The sequence below is a fragment of the Seriola lalandi genome, unplaced genomic scaffold (assembly GCF_002814215.2).
Source record: "Seriola lalandi dorsalis isolate HSWRI2012SDOR001 ecotype SW California unplaced genomic scaffold, Sedor1 jcf7180002054748, whole genome shotgun sequence".
Classification (NCBI taxonomy): Eukaryota; Metazoa; Chordata; class Actinopteri; order Carangiformes; family Carangidae; genus Seriola; species Seriola lalandi.
This window is the reverse complement of record NW_019525301.1, coordinates 3,032,000-3,050,036: the sequence shown is the minus strand read 5'-3', so window position 1 is coordinate 3,050,036 and position 18,037 is coordinate 3,032,000. Positions and strand designations below refer to the sequence as shown.

Genomic DNA, 18,037 nt, shown 5'->3' with positions numbered 1-18,037 from the left:
TGCTATTCAAAGTACTTCAGTAAACACTGCAATATACAGTATTGATACAATGGTTACCTAACTACACTATAACTGACAACTCATTACAGTAACTACAGCTGGTTAGTTACAGTAACAGTAACTTACCAGCCTTGAATTTTCCAACATGCAGTTACAGTAGGCTACACTCCACAAACACTTCACATGCTCCATACCAACATGATTATAAGGCTACAAAACGTATGGGTTTGAATTTTAACATCACATAATGTTCCATTATTATTATTATTTTAGACTAATATTAGCTGTTAAGTTGTGGGACTGTCTATTTTTTTGTTGGACCACTGGAACACAGAATGGTTCTTACATCCTGGTGTTATAAAAAAGATTGATCTAGTCAAATCTGCAACATCTACTATGTCAAGGGTAATTTTAGATAATCCGAGGTTTTCTTCTGTAAATTGAAGCCCAGTTCATTATTTGCATTCTTGACTTCTGGAGCTTTTGTGAATTCATTAAGCTGAGTATGGCACTTTCTATAGCAAAGACAATCAATGGTGCAGTTGGACAACAACTTCATGTGAAGTTGTGCCAGTGAGCCTGCGACTGTTTTCCCTTGGCCTTGAAACCTGCACTGGGCCTCATCTACTCTACCTGCACAGACTCCCACAGGGAGTTTTCTTTAATTATCTGTGCTCTAATGCTCTGCCTTTCCCCCTACTACAAGTACACCTCACCTCACCACTCTCCTCCTCTCCTCTTTGTTCTCCACCTCTCTTTGCCTCTCTGATCTACTCTGAGTGATCCCATATACATCAGCTTGGGGAGATGTACTCCCCATCTGCCACTCGGTTCCTCACTCTCTTACCTTTCAAGAAGCAAATGACTTTCCCCCACTTCCCAGCATCAAATGGATGGAGCTTTTCAAGGCCCATGAAGGTGATGTTGTAGTCTGGGTGGTACACGATGGGCAGGCATGTTCGAGGGACACTGGCGTACAATTCAGTGTGGTGAGAGCTGAAAGAAGATTGTCAACACTGGTGCATTACATTTACATGAAGTGATTTCCCCAGTGGCCTAATAAGCACTACTGGAACTTTCATGTTGTTTGTTTTTGCTGCTCACCTCCTTTTCCCTTCACTATCGTCTTTGTGAGACATGTTTTTCATGCATTGCTACATTCACCTGGGGGAAAATAGAAAAATATCTCTATCAACTTGCAGTGAAATTTAAGCTTTTGTGACATGAAAATATTTACAGTCATGAAATATGAAAAGAACATTTGAAAATGCTTTAATTTAGCAACTTGGTGTGTTAAACTACCACACTATCACTGTTACTGATCATGCAAGATGGTCATAATAAAATACATGAATCAAGATTCATTTCTCGCACATGCGCAGTAGGATGTCTACATTTCCAAAGACGCAACGGCGTAAGGAAATGTTTCCGGGGACACATACAACCTCCAAATGTGTGTGAGGAGGTCTGTAATGGTTTAACCGAGCTCATTTTACCGTGCAAGACAAAAACCTTTCCAGGGCTGCTGTATATGAAACGGCCCGGAAGGGTTTCAGGGTACAGAAGCTGCCAACAGCCGATGTAACTCACCTGCTACTGTATGTGGAATAACACAAGTCACCGAAAAGCTGCAGCTGAAGGAAATAAACAGTCAGTGGAGACTGTCAGCGTGTGTCCTTCCCGACAGGGTTTAGCCTGGGTTATTCGACAGCAGCTATTAAAAAGAAAACCTCTTTTGTTGACAATGTTTCTTTGACAGTATCCTCATTCCCTCCTGCTCCACCGCTACGTAGAATACGTACGTAGAAGGCGGAAGCGTTTCTCCTGCTAGCTCCGGCAGTTACGCTCTTAGCATACAGGCAGATTTAAAGTAGAATGACCATGTACGTCGCTGCTCACTGTCTTCATACCCGGTCCTGTTCTTCCTTAAGTGAAAGACACTCCATGTAAATGATATCGATTATAAACAGAAGGCATTACTTTGATCCTGCTCAAGGTACATTGTGTTTCAGTGCAAACTGTTGAGTATTTGTTTCACTCGCGCTTTTGATAAGCAGCAGTTGGCTGATATAAGGATTCGGTCATTTCTTAAAGAAGCAGGCATCCCTCAAAATGTTCAATCCTTCAAATCTTTCAAAATATAATAATTTAATTAGAATTATCATAGAATTATATTATTCCCATTTTTATATGTATTTTATATTATTATCATTATTTTTATTTGTGCTTTTGTAGGCTTTACTTGTTGAGGTGGGATAAATAACGTCTTATCATTTCTACTTGTTTGAGATTAGTTCTCTCACGTAATTCTCAGCGTAGGTCAGCCCAACTTTACCCTCAGCAGACGTCAGATCAGCCCGGTTCACTCTAAACACCCGTGTGGTGCAGAGAGCCTTTACATCTACCTACATCAGGATGGTTAATATATATATATATATATATATATATATATATATATATCCTCCTATGTCTTAGATTCTCCACCTCTATCACTTGTATGTAGTGATTTATTCTGTTATTTTATCCATCGAGATGTATGTAATTGTAAAGGCTCTCTGCATCCACACGTGTGTCGAGTGAACTGGGCAGATTAGAAGTCTGCTGAGGGTAAAGTTGAAACCAATACAAATGATAACACTGTACATATTTTGTGCATACCTCCATTGTTTTGAAAAGACATCTAATTAGGGAAATAAGTAAAACACTAATAAAACACTAGTGTGAGTTGACAATGAGTGTGTAGGCCTTTGAAATTTTATATTTAGGTAGTTTTAATATGCAATAAACCATAATATTTAATAATTTTGTGTGGTGTGTGTTAGGGTTAGGGTTAGTGTGTGGTTTTGATTACTTACTATAGTATAGCAAGATGCAGTTATGTAACTTAATTTCATGTAATATAATTAAAGTTTACTGAAGTAAACCTAACAATGCATATAATGATCATACACTGTAGAGTTTTCATTGTGGCTCCACTATTCCACGCATGCTTCTCTGACTGACTGTTTTTCATTTGTAATACAGCACACATTTACATATAGATTTCTTATCCGTAATAAAAAAGCAATCATAGAGCTTGTAACACTGTGTTACCTAATCCATTGTCTTTCCAGGATATGTCCAACCTCTGCATATTTTTGCTCATATTCTAGATTCTCTTTTCCTTGCACAGTTAGAGCACTTTTGCAGGCTGCTGTAACAAAGCCCGTTTCCCCAGCTGGATCAACAAAGTTTTAACTTATGTCAGAATGTGTAGCAAGGATTTAGCAAGGTTAAAAAACAGAATCCTTTTTTACTTTCGCTTCAGCAACACAATGAATGTTCTCACAGGGATCAATAAAGTCCGATCGTATCTGATCTCAGTATGTGCCATAATGTGCAGTTCCGTATAATAACTCCCCTGAATGTTGTTGATGTTTCTCTGTTGTAACGCAATAATATGAATCCGCACACCACAGCTTTCACCACTGCAATGCAGGCACTGATAGGCAAAATGTTACCTGTAATCCCTGTGAATGGGATGACTCTGTAATCCTGCCTTTTGGCAGATGAAGAGGCAGACGTCTATAAATAGCATGATATGTTAATGCCTGTGTACTGTATTAGAGATGGTGTTAGCACAGTTCAGTTTTGGGCCCAAAAGGCAGAACACAGACAAGGAGATGATGAAGTAGTTTAGAGAAGTTTTATTGTAAACTTGATGATAAGGGCAGGATTGTTAGGGGAGTGGGGTAGGAGACTGCAGCTGGAGTGGCTGAGCAGGGCAGGTAATAAGGTTTGATGATGGAGTTCACTGTGACATTGAACAACATATGAGGACTGAGCTGGACCTGGCAGGCAACTAGATTGATAGGAAAGCTGAACCTCAGACACAGGTAAGTGCAGGATTAGCAGGGTTCAGACAAGCACGAGATAAGCACTTGCAAAACCTAGAAATTTGGCCTTAATGTTTGTGACACGAGACTGAACGATCTGTCAAAGATTGGAAGGAAAAGCCACAGCTTGAATATTACAGCAGTTTATGGAGTTGATGAGATGATGAGATGCAGATGTGCAGGTGAACGGAGTAGCTACATCTCCAGCCTAACCATGACAGTACCCTAACTCTAACCTGAGCCTCTTGGCAACCCACAAGGATTGTTGGGCTAGGTCCCATGAAACTCCTTGATTATTTGAGAGTCCAGAATAAAATATTCACTAACATAACACTCCCAGTCAACAAGGTACTGGAGGCCACTGCCATGACAACCATCCAGGAGCTGACAAACTGAGAAAGCAGGATGGTCTTTGATAATCCGGGTGAGTGGATGTTGGGGGTTGGTAGGACGTCAAAGAGGACTGGAAGAGACTGGTTTCACCTGACATGGAAGTTGGCATGAATCTTCACGGAGCTGGGAAATTTTTAGTGGCAGATGGGTTGATTGTCTTTTTAAGTCCAATAAAGCGATTGTTTTTGGAAGACAACCTAACTGTCTGACCTGGTTCATATTTGGGAGCTTGAATTTTATGTACAGCACAGCACATACTGGCTGCGTGGCAGATGTGGATTGACTTGGCTTTCATTTGCACTCATGCAGTTCATCGATGCAGCTGCCCCACACATACAGTACAACCCAGGCGCTGAGCAAAGGAGAACTGATTGAATGCCTTTCCAGATCTTCCAACTGCAGTTCAGCCAATTTGCCTTTCAGGGAAGGAAACAGATCTGGTTGGAAACCTAAAGAAGCTTCAAATGGAGCCACCCCTGTAGCATTGCTGCTCAGAGAGTTGTGGGTAGCTCCACAATGAACAGTTGGAAGTAGTGACACAAACAAGTGCTGACTCCAGGTCCCGATTACCTCTGTTTGGCCATTGGTCTGTGGATAGAAACCAAAAGATGGATTGACTCCCATTGCCGGGCAAAACGCCCCCCAAATCAGAGAGAATACCATGTAGACGGAAAAAATGGTTGACCAAATGATCCACTCGGACTTGGAAAAAACAGTCCACAGCGATACCTTGCGAAGACTGTAGGGTCGGGGTCCAGTCAGCTGGTTGGTGAGTCACAGCTTAACCTAGTATCCCTATACCACACAGTTACAATTTACACCCTCTGAACAGTTAATTTCAGCTTCTTCTTTCTGGATGAAGGTTCATAGTCCCCAAAGTGCAGAACAAAACAAAGAGAGCTTTGATCCTGCAGCCATCTCTCATATTAATAAGTTGTAGTAACTGCACTGCATAGAAGCAATGTTTAATTCATTCATTCATTTTTGCACATGGATGTTGTCTGTGCTGTGTGTTAAATGTGTGTGTGTAAGACTGATTACTCTTTTTACTGCAAACCAAATTTATCTACAGGTACAAATAAAGAAACCTAACCTAACCTAACACCTTTCAACATAAAGTCAACATTAATTTTTTCATGATGGCAGGATTTCTTGCAGGATTGTTGTGTTCAACCTCATTAGTTATTTATAAGTGTGCCTAATAAACTGGACACTGAGTGTTGTTCTGGGACAGTTGCGGAAAAGGCTGATGCTGTCATTTTTCAGTCTGCTTGTTTTGTATTTTGTCAGCTTGCAAGTATTGCTTCAACAGTCTCACACAACCATGCACATATTGTATGTAGTTCATGTATCAAATGAAAATTAAATCTTTCAGTTTCACATTGTCTGATTCAAACATACCCATGTGATTTAAATGCGTCTTGTAGTATTTGAACTCAGCAGGACAACATAATCAACTGCAGAGACAAACTAAATGTCAGAGACACACAGACACATAATGTCAGTAATAATCCATCACACATACAGCACATATTGTGTATTCTACACCCAACCCTTCCACTACAAATGAAAAACACCCTATTCCACATCAGATTTCTACATTACTGATTTCCTGGTTTCCGCTGCATAAATATTTCTTTGGGCCTGCCAGCTGTAATTTTGTTTTTCTACTTCGGTAAAAGTGACTGACACTGCAAGGTCCAGATCTGACATGAATTAGATGGTCTGCTCGGGGCAATAAACACCTCACCAACAATACTGAGCATCTGTTACCATAGCAACTGTCAAAGTAGATATGACAGCCACACATTCTCAGTAATATCAGTGAGAACAAATAGAATAAAAATTGCACAGCTGAAGCAGAGAGGCGGAGGATATAAACGCACCATCAGTGAAACCTCTAAAGTCATACTTACATCTCTAACCTGATTTCATGAATTCACTGTACTTCCTGTGCTGAGGTTGTGACGACTCCATACGGACAAAGTAATCTCTCCTGGCTGTTTTGAAGACAGAAGAGAAAGCGGCTCCTCAGAAGTCTTCGGGGAGATATTTGGAGATGCAAACACACTGTTCCATCTGTACTGCTAAAGCCAGAGGGAACAATTATCTCATACAGGGATTGAATATTTCTTTAACACTGAATTTTGGGGTAATTTCTCAGACCAAGGTGATTGTTTAACGCAATCGAGTGCACTGGAAAACACTTGAGGCTTAATACAGCACATTTTACATTATTAGAGGAAATAGGCAGAATTACAACAAGCTGCGATAGTTGAAATTACCTCAAAGCCTGCTTGATGAATGAATGAATGCAGGTTTACAATATTAATATTTCGACATTAGATATCACTGCCTAGTGTGGTAATGTTCATTGTTGATTGATACACAACAGGTAGAGGTTATTATTAATAAATCCTTAATTTAAACACGTAGTCTCATTGAGATAGGGATCTCTTTTTCAAGAGAGACCTGTGTATAAAATTAAACATTATACATTTTCACATTTAAGAAAAGCATGTGCAAGTGTACCAACCTTTTTAAATGTTCCAGTGAAATGAGAGAATGTAATGTCATATGTATTTGGAGCTCATTGCATTTGTATGCAGCGTAGTGTTTGAAACCAGTTTGTCCAAGTTCAGTGTGAACTGTGAGATAACTTGGCAGTTTTTGTAGCAGAGCCTTATAAATAAACAACATACAATGCTACTCCCATATGTAACATCCAGACCTACTGTACATATAATATTATAACACTGTCCTTCCGAGATCTTAATTCAATAAATATAAATATATATTTATAATAATAAATTCTATTCTCTGAGCAGCATCATATCACATTTTTTTTATGTTACTGGTTTATTCAATAAAGACACTGCAGACAGGAAGACAGTTGACAGGAGCTATATGAGTGTTGGCAACATTTACTGTTTGGTTTTTTAGCTCATCCATATCCATATTGAAAAGTCAGAACAATGTGGTTTTCTGTTAACCCAGTGTTTCTCACATCAGGTAACCACAGTGCAATACAAGACATCTGATGAGTGAAATAATTAGTCAACACCATCACGGAGTGTTTCCTCCATGAACTGCAGCGAACCAATGACAGTCTCATAACAACAGATTCAGACAGCCAGGGTTTCATACGTCACAAACCTAAGGAACCAATCCAGTTAAAATACTACTGCTTCTACATGCAGCTGCTCAAGTGGTTAAAAAATATTTATGTTTTTTTCATGTCTGTCATATTCAGATTCAGCCTGGACATAGAAACTATAGTGGAGTTAGTTTATGTAATGTTGTTGCTATGATGTCCACATGACATCAACAGGTCTTTGCTCTGTCTATTTTTGCTGGGAGACAAATCACACGTGAAAAATAGGCAAGAGGCCAAATCTCTAGATCAGCAGCCATGAGGCGGGAGATGCAGCCGGTGTGTTCACTTAACTCGTTAACATGTGCGCCAAATGAAAACCAACACATTTCACAGCTGCCACGCACATCCATGGTGCTACTGACCTTAGGCGAAGGGTTGAGGTTGAGGCATTTAGTTGTGATGGCAAAGGTTAGGGGCTAAGGTTAGTGTGTGTGTGTGTGTGTGTGTGTGTGTGTGTGTGTGTGTGTGTGGCAGTCTGTGATGTTGTTACAGGACCCTGTTGTCGACACAGCCATTGTCCAGTCTTTGCAAACTCTCTCCCACTATTTATAAAAGGCTGTGCTCCAGGTCGTTGGTTTGATGGCAGGCCTTCTCCTCTTCATCGTTTTAATAACTCTCATACCATAAAGCTGCAGATGGAGGAGCTGTGAAGCCTTGAAGAAGCTGTTTCTGGTCTCTCTCTTTCCTCTCACCCCCTCTCTCCTTAATCTCTCCCTTATTACGTATTTATTTATTTCCTGTGACTTTTGGACCCCTATTAATCCTTTAACAAAAAGGCAAAGAAATACACATTTATTTAAAACTCTTTTTTTGTAAATCATCATATCCAACATTGAGGTGGAAAAATATTAAATACTGTGCAAAACTAAATGCATCTGTAACACCAAATATAAAAGTCGTTATCTAATACCTGGTGAGATGTTTGTCTTGTTTTGAGCTGTTCTTTGGAGCAACAGCTGGAGGGCAGCGGTAAATATCAAAACACAAGTTAATCATCAGTAAATAGTAAATGCTTGCAGGAGAGAGCAAGTAGTTAGCACCTTTCACGGAGAAGTCACAAAGGGCTTCACAAAAGTTATTAAAGACAACTGCTCTGTCCACACTAAGCTTGTCCCCATGAATGTATAATCAGCTGTACAGACAGCTAAACACTCTCCTAATCAAGCTCCAAGGAACAGGCAGATGTGTCGTATTTGGCAGTTTAATCAGGATAACATGTGACTCTGTAAACAAAGAACATGAATATACAGCTGGAAATATCGCACCACTAGACAGTTTCACAACTAAATAGAGAGCAACCACCACCACACATACATAGAGGAGTATTGAGCTATGATTTATGTTCAATACGAAATCCAAAAGCAAGGCCATTTTCTTAATAACACATGTACTATCTACTGCTCCTGTACTAACCAACAAATAATAATGCATCTATTCAATTCATGTATAAACCGATCTTTTCCTAAACCTAACCCAGCCATGACTGATATCACAGTAACCATGGCAACAAAGGTATGTAGGTCCACTCTCAGTACAGTCCGTGTGTTATTATTGTAACCATGACGCTAGGGGTGTTATTTCATGGTCATTTAGGTTAGTGTGGTTGTATGGTTGTTCAGGTCAGAGTTGTTGGCGTATAAACAAAGTTTGTGTTCGAACTTTTAAGGTGAGTGAGCTGATTGGGATTTACACTGGAGGCTACGCACGAGGCAGTTTCTCTCTGTCAACTTCAACTCACTTCCATAATATGATTTACATCTGATCTTTTTTCATTGCTTCGACTACAGTTTCATATTCTCCATCCCTTTTCCCTATTTTCCATCTCTTCACACTTCAACTGCTTCTTCATACAAATTCAAGGCAGCAACACAGTTTAACTTCAGCTTGTGCGGAAGCAACAAAGAAATTGCAACGTTTCTCTTTTTTTCACCGAGAGATACGTTGATTTTGTAATACAACAAGATAAAGTGTTAAAGTGTTTCCTGTTTAAATGGTTTCATTTGTTATAAAATAGCATTAATATTTCATTATAAATCATCTGAACACAAGAGATGTCTTTGTCGTGGTCTAGTCATAAAGCTTCCTCAGAGTGTGCTCTGTCTCACACTAATGCAGGTGATAGTTTTGATAGTGGATTTTAATGTATTTACTATGTCAGTTTATATTGGAAGAGATGCTGAAGGTAAGTCACTGTTATGACTTCATCAGGCAGCTGGATGGAATAAAATGCTCTTTTGTTTATTGTCAAGAAGTCTGCAATATTATAAATTATATGAAGACTTCAGTTTCATTCAGATCATGTTGCTTATGGGAGCAGAACAGTGTCTCACTCATATGTCAAATTGTAAAGCAGATGTAGTGGTCTCTATGTTTGTATTATTTTGACTGACAGTGGAGCTGTACTCTGTGTGTGAATCAGGGCTTCAGATTCTTGGCCTGCTGGCTGGACGACAGATAGAAGAGACAGAGTACAATTTATTTCCACTCAAACAGTGGCTCTCAGTTTCCCATCTGCTCAGGCTGATGTAAACATCATCTGATTTCCAGAGCCAGGCAGTGATCTCATGAAATGCTGTCTTAATGGTTGTTTGTCTTGCCGTCCTGCCAGCCCTCTGCTCTGGTTCCTTTAGGTGCCAAACCCAACCTCATGCATTAAACAGATCATCAGCGTATAAGAACCTGTGTCCTGACGAGTCTCCTCTTCTTTTTAGGCTGTAAAGCGCAAATAGAATCTGATGAAAAGAAGTATAAAGCAGTAGTGTTTAATTCAGGCTCATTCATCACCAGGAATTATCTAGTGTTACCAATAAACTCAGCTATTTGGACTTCCTGTAAATGTCTAATTGGCTAAATGGCGATTGAGGAATTGAGCCATCACTGATGGCTGCAGCCTTCTCCAGACTAACAGATCACTGATTGCTGTTTATTTCACTCTAATGTTTGGACTTGTCATTCCCAGAGAAGATGTAATTCTCACCCATGTCCATACGAAGAAACCCTGCGATTTGATAAGTGAATTCACAACATTTCAGTTACAATCCCTTGCATTCTTACTCGTAAAGTCTGAGGCACTTTGAATGGTTATTGACCCGTTATGAATGAACATGTTTGTCAGAGACTGTCTTCCTGTAAAAAAATAAGCCCAGAGGTCGTTCATGCAGCAGGTTGATATGATCCATAGTTACGTTTTGTTGCTAGGCGACATCTAGTGGCCGTAGTAGAGCAAAAAGGGAAAAGTGCGGTGACGTAGTATGAAGAGATACAAAAGCTGTGCCCCAATTCAGAGGCTGCGTTTGAAGACCGATTTTAAAAGCTCCTTCAAATGTGGCCGAGAAATGCTTCCTTCTTTTCCTGGAATCCTTGGTGGATCCTTCGTAGCCCAATCTGTCCCAAGATTCAGGTAATGAAAGCAACCAACACTGTTAGAGAGCCTGAGGATTACACAGTTAAATGTCACTATTGGGTTTCAGCTCAGTTCAACAGCTAACAGTGCAACTGTTAAAACCAAGGGCCTTAAAACCTCAAATTTTAGTGAAAAAAAAGTTGCATGTTGTCAAGGTTGCTAGGCAACAGGAGGCGCGCTTTACATAACGGTACCGTAACGGTAGGGGTGGGCACAGCTGGTCACGCAAAGTGAAAAACCTCTGTCGACTAGACCGTCTCATTCTGGTTCAGCCTTCGCGGTCTAGGATGCCTACTGAGGGCCACGCCTTCGTGGACTGTGTCTTAGGAACGATTCCGCCCCTGAACTGGGACACAGCCACATTGTCCACATTGGGAGTGGGGTTGTGGTGAATGGATGGATCAACAAAACACAGGAAAATGACAGGAGAGCAGTGTTCGATTCCCATTTGAAAGTAACAGTTTATGTTGTTTCTATTATCCATGACCGTTCCACAAAGTTAACCAAGTTGAAACCACGACAACAAATAGCGTCTAATGTTGAGGAAGTAATTATTTGAAAATTAAAGCCCTGTGTGTGAAATTGTTGCATGATAAATTAGATTTTGGCACACTGCACATCCTTTCTGGGCTTACTGCTAATTTGCCTCATGCAGCAATTAAAACAACTACCTTTGAAATTCAATATAATGTTTTTAAAAAGGGTTTTTTGGACTCAAAATATGCTGTTCAGAGTGTCACGCTGTCAAATTCCTGGGGTTTAAATTGTGTGCCCAGCGTGCTTCTGTGCCTCCTGTGGGAGCTTTGACCACTGCCACTCACAGCACAATGGTCCTGACAGGGAATATGCCATGGAGCCATGGGAGGGAGTGGTAGGCCCACAGCATGGACATCAATGGGCTGTCACAGCGTGCACCCAGCTCCTCTTATCCAGCCACACATCTGACAGCTGCTCCCACGCTCTCACCACAACACACACACACTAGACAGGAGTGTATGGAAGTGGTGTACAATAAAAGGAGAAACCACTCTGTAGGCTTTCCTTTGAAGAGTAGGTCAGAGTGTTGATCATGCTCCTGTTACAGACCTGAAATGCTTCACACTTTGACCCACAATAGACAGATTGGATGTATTGCTCTTATGTTTCTTTGTCAAAGACAATCAAATGTGTAGTGTTTCCAATATTAGACTTTGAGTCAGTTAAGGGTTAAGTGTGTTTAAACCTGGGCTGCCTTGTCATGGATGAGCTTCATGTTTCCAGAGAAGAAACAGCTCATTCTTCACCAGCTGGATTTGACTCAAAGCCGCATTTCAGCATGAGCAATTGCTACAACTCATACGAGCTGATTGAAGATAAATCTTTGCTGTGAAGACAACCATTTTCATTTTGTGATGCAAAGCACAGAAGGCATGCTTCTTTTATATATTAACTGTGCTATTTAATAAAATGGCAAACTGTCCAAAGTGATAGCAATAAGCTGATTTGAATCCAGCAGTCTCCTATACACGGTAGACTACAAAATAAAAATAACACATTCTGCTACTTTACAATCACATTGATTTTTCAGTACAGCAAGGCAGTGATTCTCAAAACAGTTTCAAATCACCCCCATCTAATAAGATTTCTGCTTTTTATTACAGAAATGTTTGAAAACCATGACCAAAATAGTCATACATTCTGTCAGTACTTATGGATGGATTCATAGTGAAAATGAATGATTCCCTCTTTTGCTGGACCCCACTTAGAGAACCACTGCTCTAAGGCAGCTTGAAAGGCCCAGTTTGTGGGAAAAATAGGAGGGAAACTCATCAAGCGGTGTTCAAGGAGGAGGTAAGGTATGACCGGCTGCAGAAAACACCACAAAACATGCAGCCTTGAGATTGTACTAATGTGTGCACCCACTGGAGCGCCACGAGAGCTTAGGGAGGGAAGTTTTTAGTTTTTGCTCCTGTGTGCTACTATGCAAACTTAACTACTATCTATAACTCAAAATGAACAGGAATGGACCTAAAAGGCTGCAAATGCTTAGTCACTGCAGCTGTACACTCAGCACTATTTTCATACCTTCTTGTCTGTACCTCTAAAGGAACATTTCTGCTCCCTTGTGACAAAAATCTACGTTTATGTCCTGATACAAAAATGTACCCATTGGAAATACAGAGCTGGTACCTAGTGAGGTACAGCTGGAGCATTGGGCCATTTTGTACCTTTATGAGGCAAAAACATTCCCTTAAATTCAGAGATACAAACATTTACAATTATTAATAATAACAATTAGTTTAAATCTTTTAACAAAATCCATGTTTAACATTTAAACCAATCCCCTTTCAGAGAATTTCAATCTGCTACAACTAATTTGTCCTAAAAAGTTCCAGCCCATTACAAGAAACAGTTCTTTTCACCATTAAGTCCTGAGGATCAATTCACTAATCACTAATCACTGAGCACAACAAAACTCATTTCACAAGTTGGTTTCAAACATTAAACATGTTGAAGTGAGTTAAAAGTACACTTTAAAAAAAAAAATAACTCACATGCACAACACACAACAACATACAAGCAATGCATGTTTCACAATTTTAGATATAAAACATGATAAAAGACAAAATTCAACTTTATAACTCACATACAAGATATTAATTCTGTATAAAACACAACATGAAAGCATCAGGCCCGAAGAGCCATTCATTAATCAGTTTTAAATGCAAAACACTCACGCAGTTTAACATATCCAGCGTTCCTGACACTTTCTACAGACTTGTTTTCATATTTACTTTTGCCCCTCGTTACCATTAGAAGCCAGACCTGACGCTCAGTGTGTCAGTCTGTATTTTGCACTTCAAGTTTTAAATCATAGTTCAGTTTAGTTCATTTGTTCCGTATAAATCCAGCAAATACATATTTGAGAATTCGTAACCTCGTAACCCTTTGCAGTGTGGTAATTAGAGCAGATCTATTCTCAGGTTGATTGGTAAGCTGATTGTCACTACCTGATCTTCAGCCAGGGCATGTGTCAGTGTACGTCAGTGTACTGTTTTGTTAAGGGAGATTCTCCCTCAGGACGTTTCAGCACATTTGTTAGAACACTGGCAGAGCAACTCTCTGAGGCCACGACAGAAGCTGCTTGTTGAAGGACAGATTCAGTCAACCTCGATTTAAAAAAAAAAATATAGAATATAAATGAAGACATTATTATTAACATTCAATATATGACTCAATTGTAGCTCATAAAATGCTGTTAAGCCTCAATGCTTTGGCCTTTACAGACTATATTACTTTTAGACATCCTTATCTTATTTTGACATGCCTTCAATTTCACAATATCCCAAATTATTCCATAGTTTGATAACGCTCCCCTGTAGTATTTACTCCAGCAGGCGTCCTTATGGGTAGTTGTTGAGTACATCCTCCATGGACATCCATTCCATGATTTTATGACGTCTCCAGGAGAACGTTAGTGCCATGCGCTCTTTGACAGTCGAGATGTCTGGATGTGTCTTCCAATACTCACTATGAAGCTCGCTCACATGGGCCTGAGACAGATGTTGAGTCCTCCCCAGCACAAATTTCCTTTGACAAAAGGAAAGAGACAGATCATGTTCCACTAGTGACAGATAATGATTGAAAAATGAAAAGTGCTAGTCTGCGCACTAATTTGAGACTCAGGTGCTTTGGATAAGACCGAGTGTAGAGTCAGTGGAAGGATGGGAGTGGAGTATATGCAGAAAAGATTTAAATGTATGTGATATCTGCCTCATATTGTCTTGGGCTGTGTGAAAAAGTAAAAGTGATTAAAAAGAATAGTGTGCATATGGAAATGGATTCACAAATATTACATCAGCTGGCTTCCAATGCAAACTTGCAGATGCACTGGTGGCTTTGTTTGGCCAACCTTCTTTCTGACATCACTGTCGCTGACAAGTGGGACACCCTCAGCTTTAAATGATGGCTTTAGGGACAGGTGCCAGGTGTGCTAATAAAAACACATTTGACTCTTATGTTCCTGCACTGTCTTGGCTGTGTGCTTAGGGTCATTCTCCTGCTTCACCTTCAGCCCAGGTCTGAGGTCCTGAGCACTCTGGATCAGGTTTTCCCGCTATCAGTGTCAACCACTTTGATCCAGACTGAAATAGCACCGCAGATATTGTTTACTAATAAACATAATAAAGACATTCATGTTCCCCACATGATGAACTGCAATAACCTCGGTGATCCCCTGAGAATTTGTGCAACACTTTGGTTCACGGTTAAACATGACATTCCCATCAGCTGTACTTTAGTGTTTAGCACTGATTAGCTAATGTCAACATACTAAACACACTAAACTATAACGGTGAACATAGCTTCAAAGCACAGCTGTACGTTCTGTAAATCCAACCTCACAGAGCTGCTGCACATACTCACTCTTGTCAAAGGATGTAAGTGTATCTGTGGCATGTCTCCTGCTGCTGCTGTAGGGGCGCTAGATCAGGAAACACTAGAGTCATACCAGAGGATAGAGACAATCAACCCACAAGGCGGTTTAGTTTAGTTTAGCTTGTTGGCTACACGTCTAGCAAAGATGCAGCTTGGAGGAGGACCACTGAAGGGTGACAACAGAAGTATCTTGGTCATTTAGTATGTCTTCTCTGTTGATGCAAAATCTCCACGCTTGCAAATGCTTTCGATGAGAAAAACGTAATTTCCAGGCTCATATTCACTTGTTTTAGTTCTTTATAAACGGTTATTTATTGGGTCAATTTTACGCTGGATTAAATGATGTCAAAAGATTGATCATAACACTGAATGTAGTACAGCTGGATCCTCTCAAATCCTGATGTTAGTGCAGTGGGAAGAGAATATGAAATGAATATTGTGTTTGATTTTTCTGAGAGTGTATGTTTGATCTGAGCAGGATCACAGAACATTTGTGCTGAGATGTATCTATTGAGAGTTTACTGAGCCGCTGAGCGTCGGTATGACACAAACCTGAGGGACGTTTTGCAACGAAAATCGATCACACAAACAATAATCAACACGGCTGAAGCTTTCCCGCCGCTGCGAGGTGTTGTTCAAAATAATCCATAATGTGGCTCAGCTCTCTGGTAACAGCCCCCGCCTTCATTCATCACTCACTGACCATTTTGCACAGGACCGTGCCGTGATTGATTGTGTTTATGTTTTGAGCCCGCTGTGTGACTGATGAAATGAAATGCGAGTGTATCGCTCTGTCGTGTTCACTGTGTGCATGGCGTCGCCTTCCACTGCACACAGAAGGAGCTGTGCGGGTGGAGCTGCACTGAGCCAGAGGTTTAGAGGAATTCAAACTGTCTGTTCAGCCTAAATCACACGTAGAAAAACAAAGCATTACTTCCCCTTCAGTTTAAACACTTTAGATTCAGCTGATTCACCCAACTGAGCATATTTTTACTAGTCACTACCTCTCCCCCAGTAACAGCTCGTGATTTCAAAATTTGAAAGCTCTCAAGTAGAAGTAGTGTGTGTGTTTACCACCCAGAGAAACCTGGACTCACCAACACCAGGAACTCGTCCAGGGCGGATTTTACAACTGGCCAACTGCCTGGAGCAGCTAGGTAACAGCTATATTTATTTATTTATATATATATATATATAAAATATATAAATTACTGTTTCACAGTTCCAACTCATATACACCCTGAAGTAACAAAATACCACATAGGCTATTTCATCATTGTCAATGTCTTGTATTTATAGATTTACATATATACATATATACCTGTATTGATATTATTACAGATAAATTATCACATAAAATAAGAAAACAATTTAATATTAATTTCAGCATTACAATCAAAACTACTTTATGCATCGCTGGATAGTTTAACCCATAATAAAGAATAATAATTTATCAGATTATGTATTTTTTATCTAAAGTACGGTGGCCCTGAAAGCTCAACACACTGCCACTTAACAAAACACATGCAAACACACAAAACACAAACAAAGTCAAAAAATATCCTCATCAATTTGATAACACATGAGCTGCATTTACTCACAACACAATGGAGGTGTTTTCAGGGGACACTAAAAAGTGATGAACCTGGCTGGGACGCACTTGTTGATCAATGCTTTGTGACTTTTGAAGTTAAAAGAATTGAACAACCAGCGTTGGATGTATTATAATACATCCATGCAAGTGCATCCCAGCTGGGTTCATCACTTTTTTGCGTCCCCCATCGTGTTGTGAGTATTCGCAGCACATACATTGTGCAAGTGGTAAAGTTGTTGTTTTCTGAATTTGATTGTGTTTTGTGTGTTCGCATGTGTTTTCATAAATTGTAGTGCATTGAGCTCTCAGGGCCACCATACTAAAACCTCAATCTGCAAATGTAGTGGAGTAGAAATGTAATGTAGCATTACAAAGAAAATATTCAAGAGCTAGTAACTAACTGCAACAGGTAGTAATTAAAGTAATTAAATTCATCCTGTTACCTCTATTTCACAGGGATACACTATAGATTTAGATTACCAGCAGAATATAAAGAAGTCAAAATGAGATCCAGCTTGAAAGGTAAACTAAACCCTAAATAATGTTTTTGTGCTGAGTTTCATTGACATATGATGTCACCACTTTGCATTCAGACTTTGTAACCACCAGATCCACAGAGGACGCTGCCTCCAGTGCCCTCCACTCAGTCTTCACACACCTTGAAAATAACAACATCTACATCAGAATGCTGATTGTTGCTTCAGCACAGCATTCAACACAAACACAAACCATGAAACTGACTGGCTACCCAGCACTCTGGGCCTCAGTACAATACTCTGCAATTGGATATTGGACTTGGACTTCCTCATAAACAGTCCCCAGACAGTTTGAATTGGCAGTCACACCTCCTCCACTCTAGTGCTCAACACCGGAGTCCCCCAGGGTCATGTGCTCAGCCCCCCCCCTGTTCACGCTGCACACCCGTGGCAGCACTCCCAGACATGGAGACAACTCTATTGTGAAGTTTGTGGACGACACACCATCATCAGCCGGATTTCAAACATATCAGGAGGAAATATGAAGTGGAGCAGGTGAACACATGGGCGTAGGTTTGCATATGGATGGTAGGGACATGCCCCTACAAATATTTGATTAAACTTGTTTGCACTATGTTTGGAGTGAAGTCATATTAAATCATTCCGATGCGCCGTCCCAGAGGCTGTGTCACCACAGCGACTGATTTAGACAAGGTAGCACTT

The 18,037-nt window shown here is 40.2% G+C and overlaps 1 protein-coding gene across 1 annotated transcript in view; it reads right to left on the bottom strand.

The window, feature by feature from the left end:
- Positions 1 to 1,975, bottom strand: part of hdac11 (histone deacetylase 11) — a 32,574-nt gene extending 30,599 nt beyond the window's left edge. The window contains exons 1-3 of the mRNA XM_023424638.2: positions 1,591 to 1,975; positions 1,105 to 1,164; positions 848 to 996 (exon numbers count right to left, since the gene is read on the bottom strand). Coding sequence (XP_023280406.1) covers positions 848 to 996; positions 1,105 to 1,148 — 193 coding nt within the window. The 5' untranslated portion in view covers positions 1,149 to 1,164; positions 1,591 to 1,975. The remainder of the gene's footprint in view (positions 1 to 847; positions 997 to 1,104; positions 1,165 to 1,590) is intronic.
- Between the last annotated feature and the right edge of the window lie 16,062 nt (positions 1,976 to 18,037).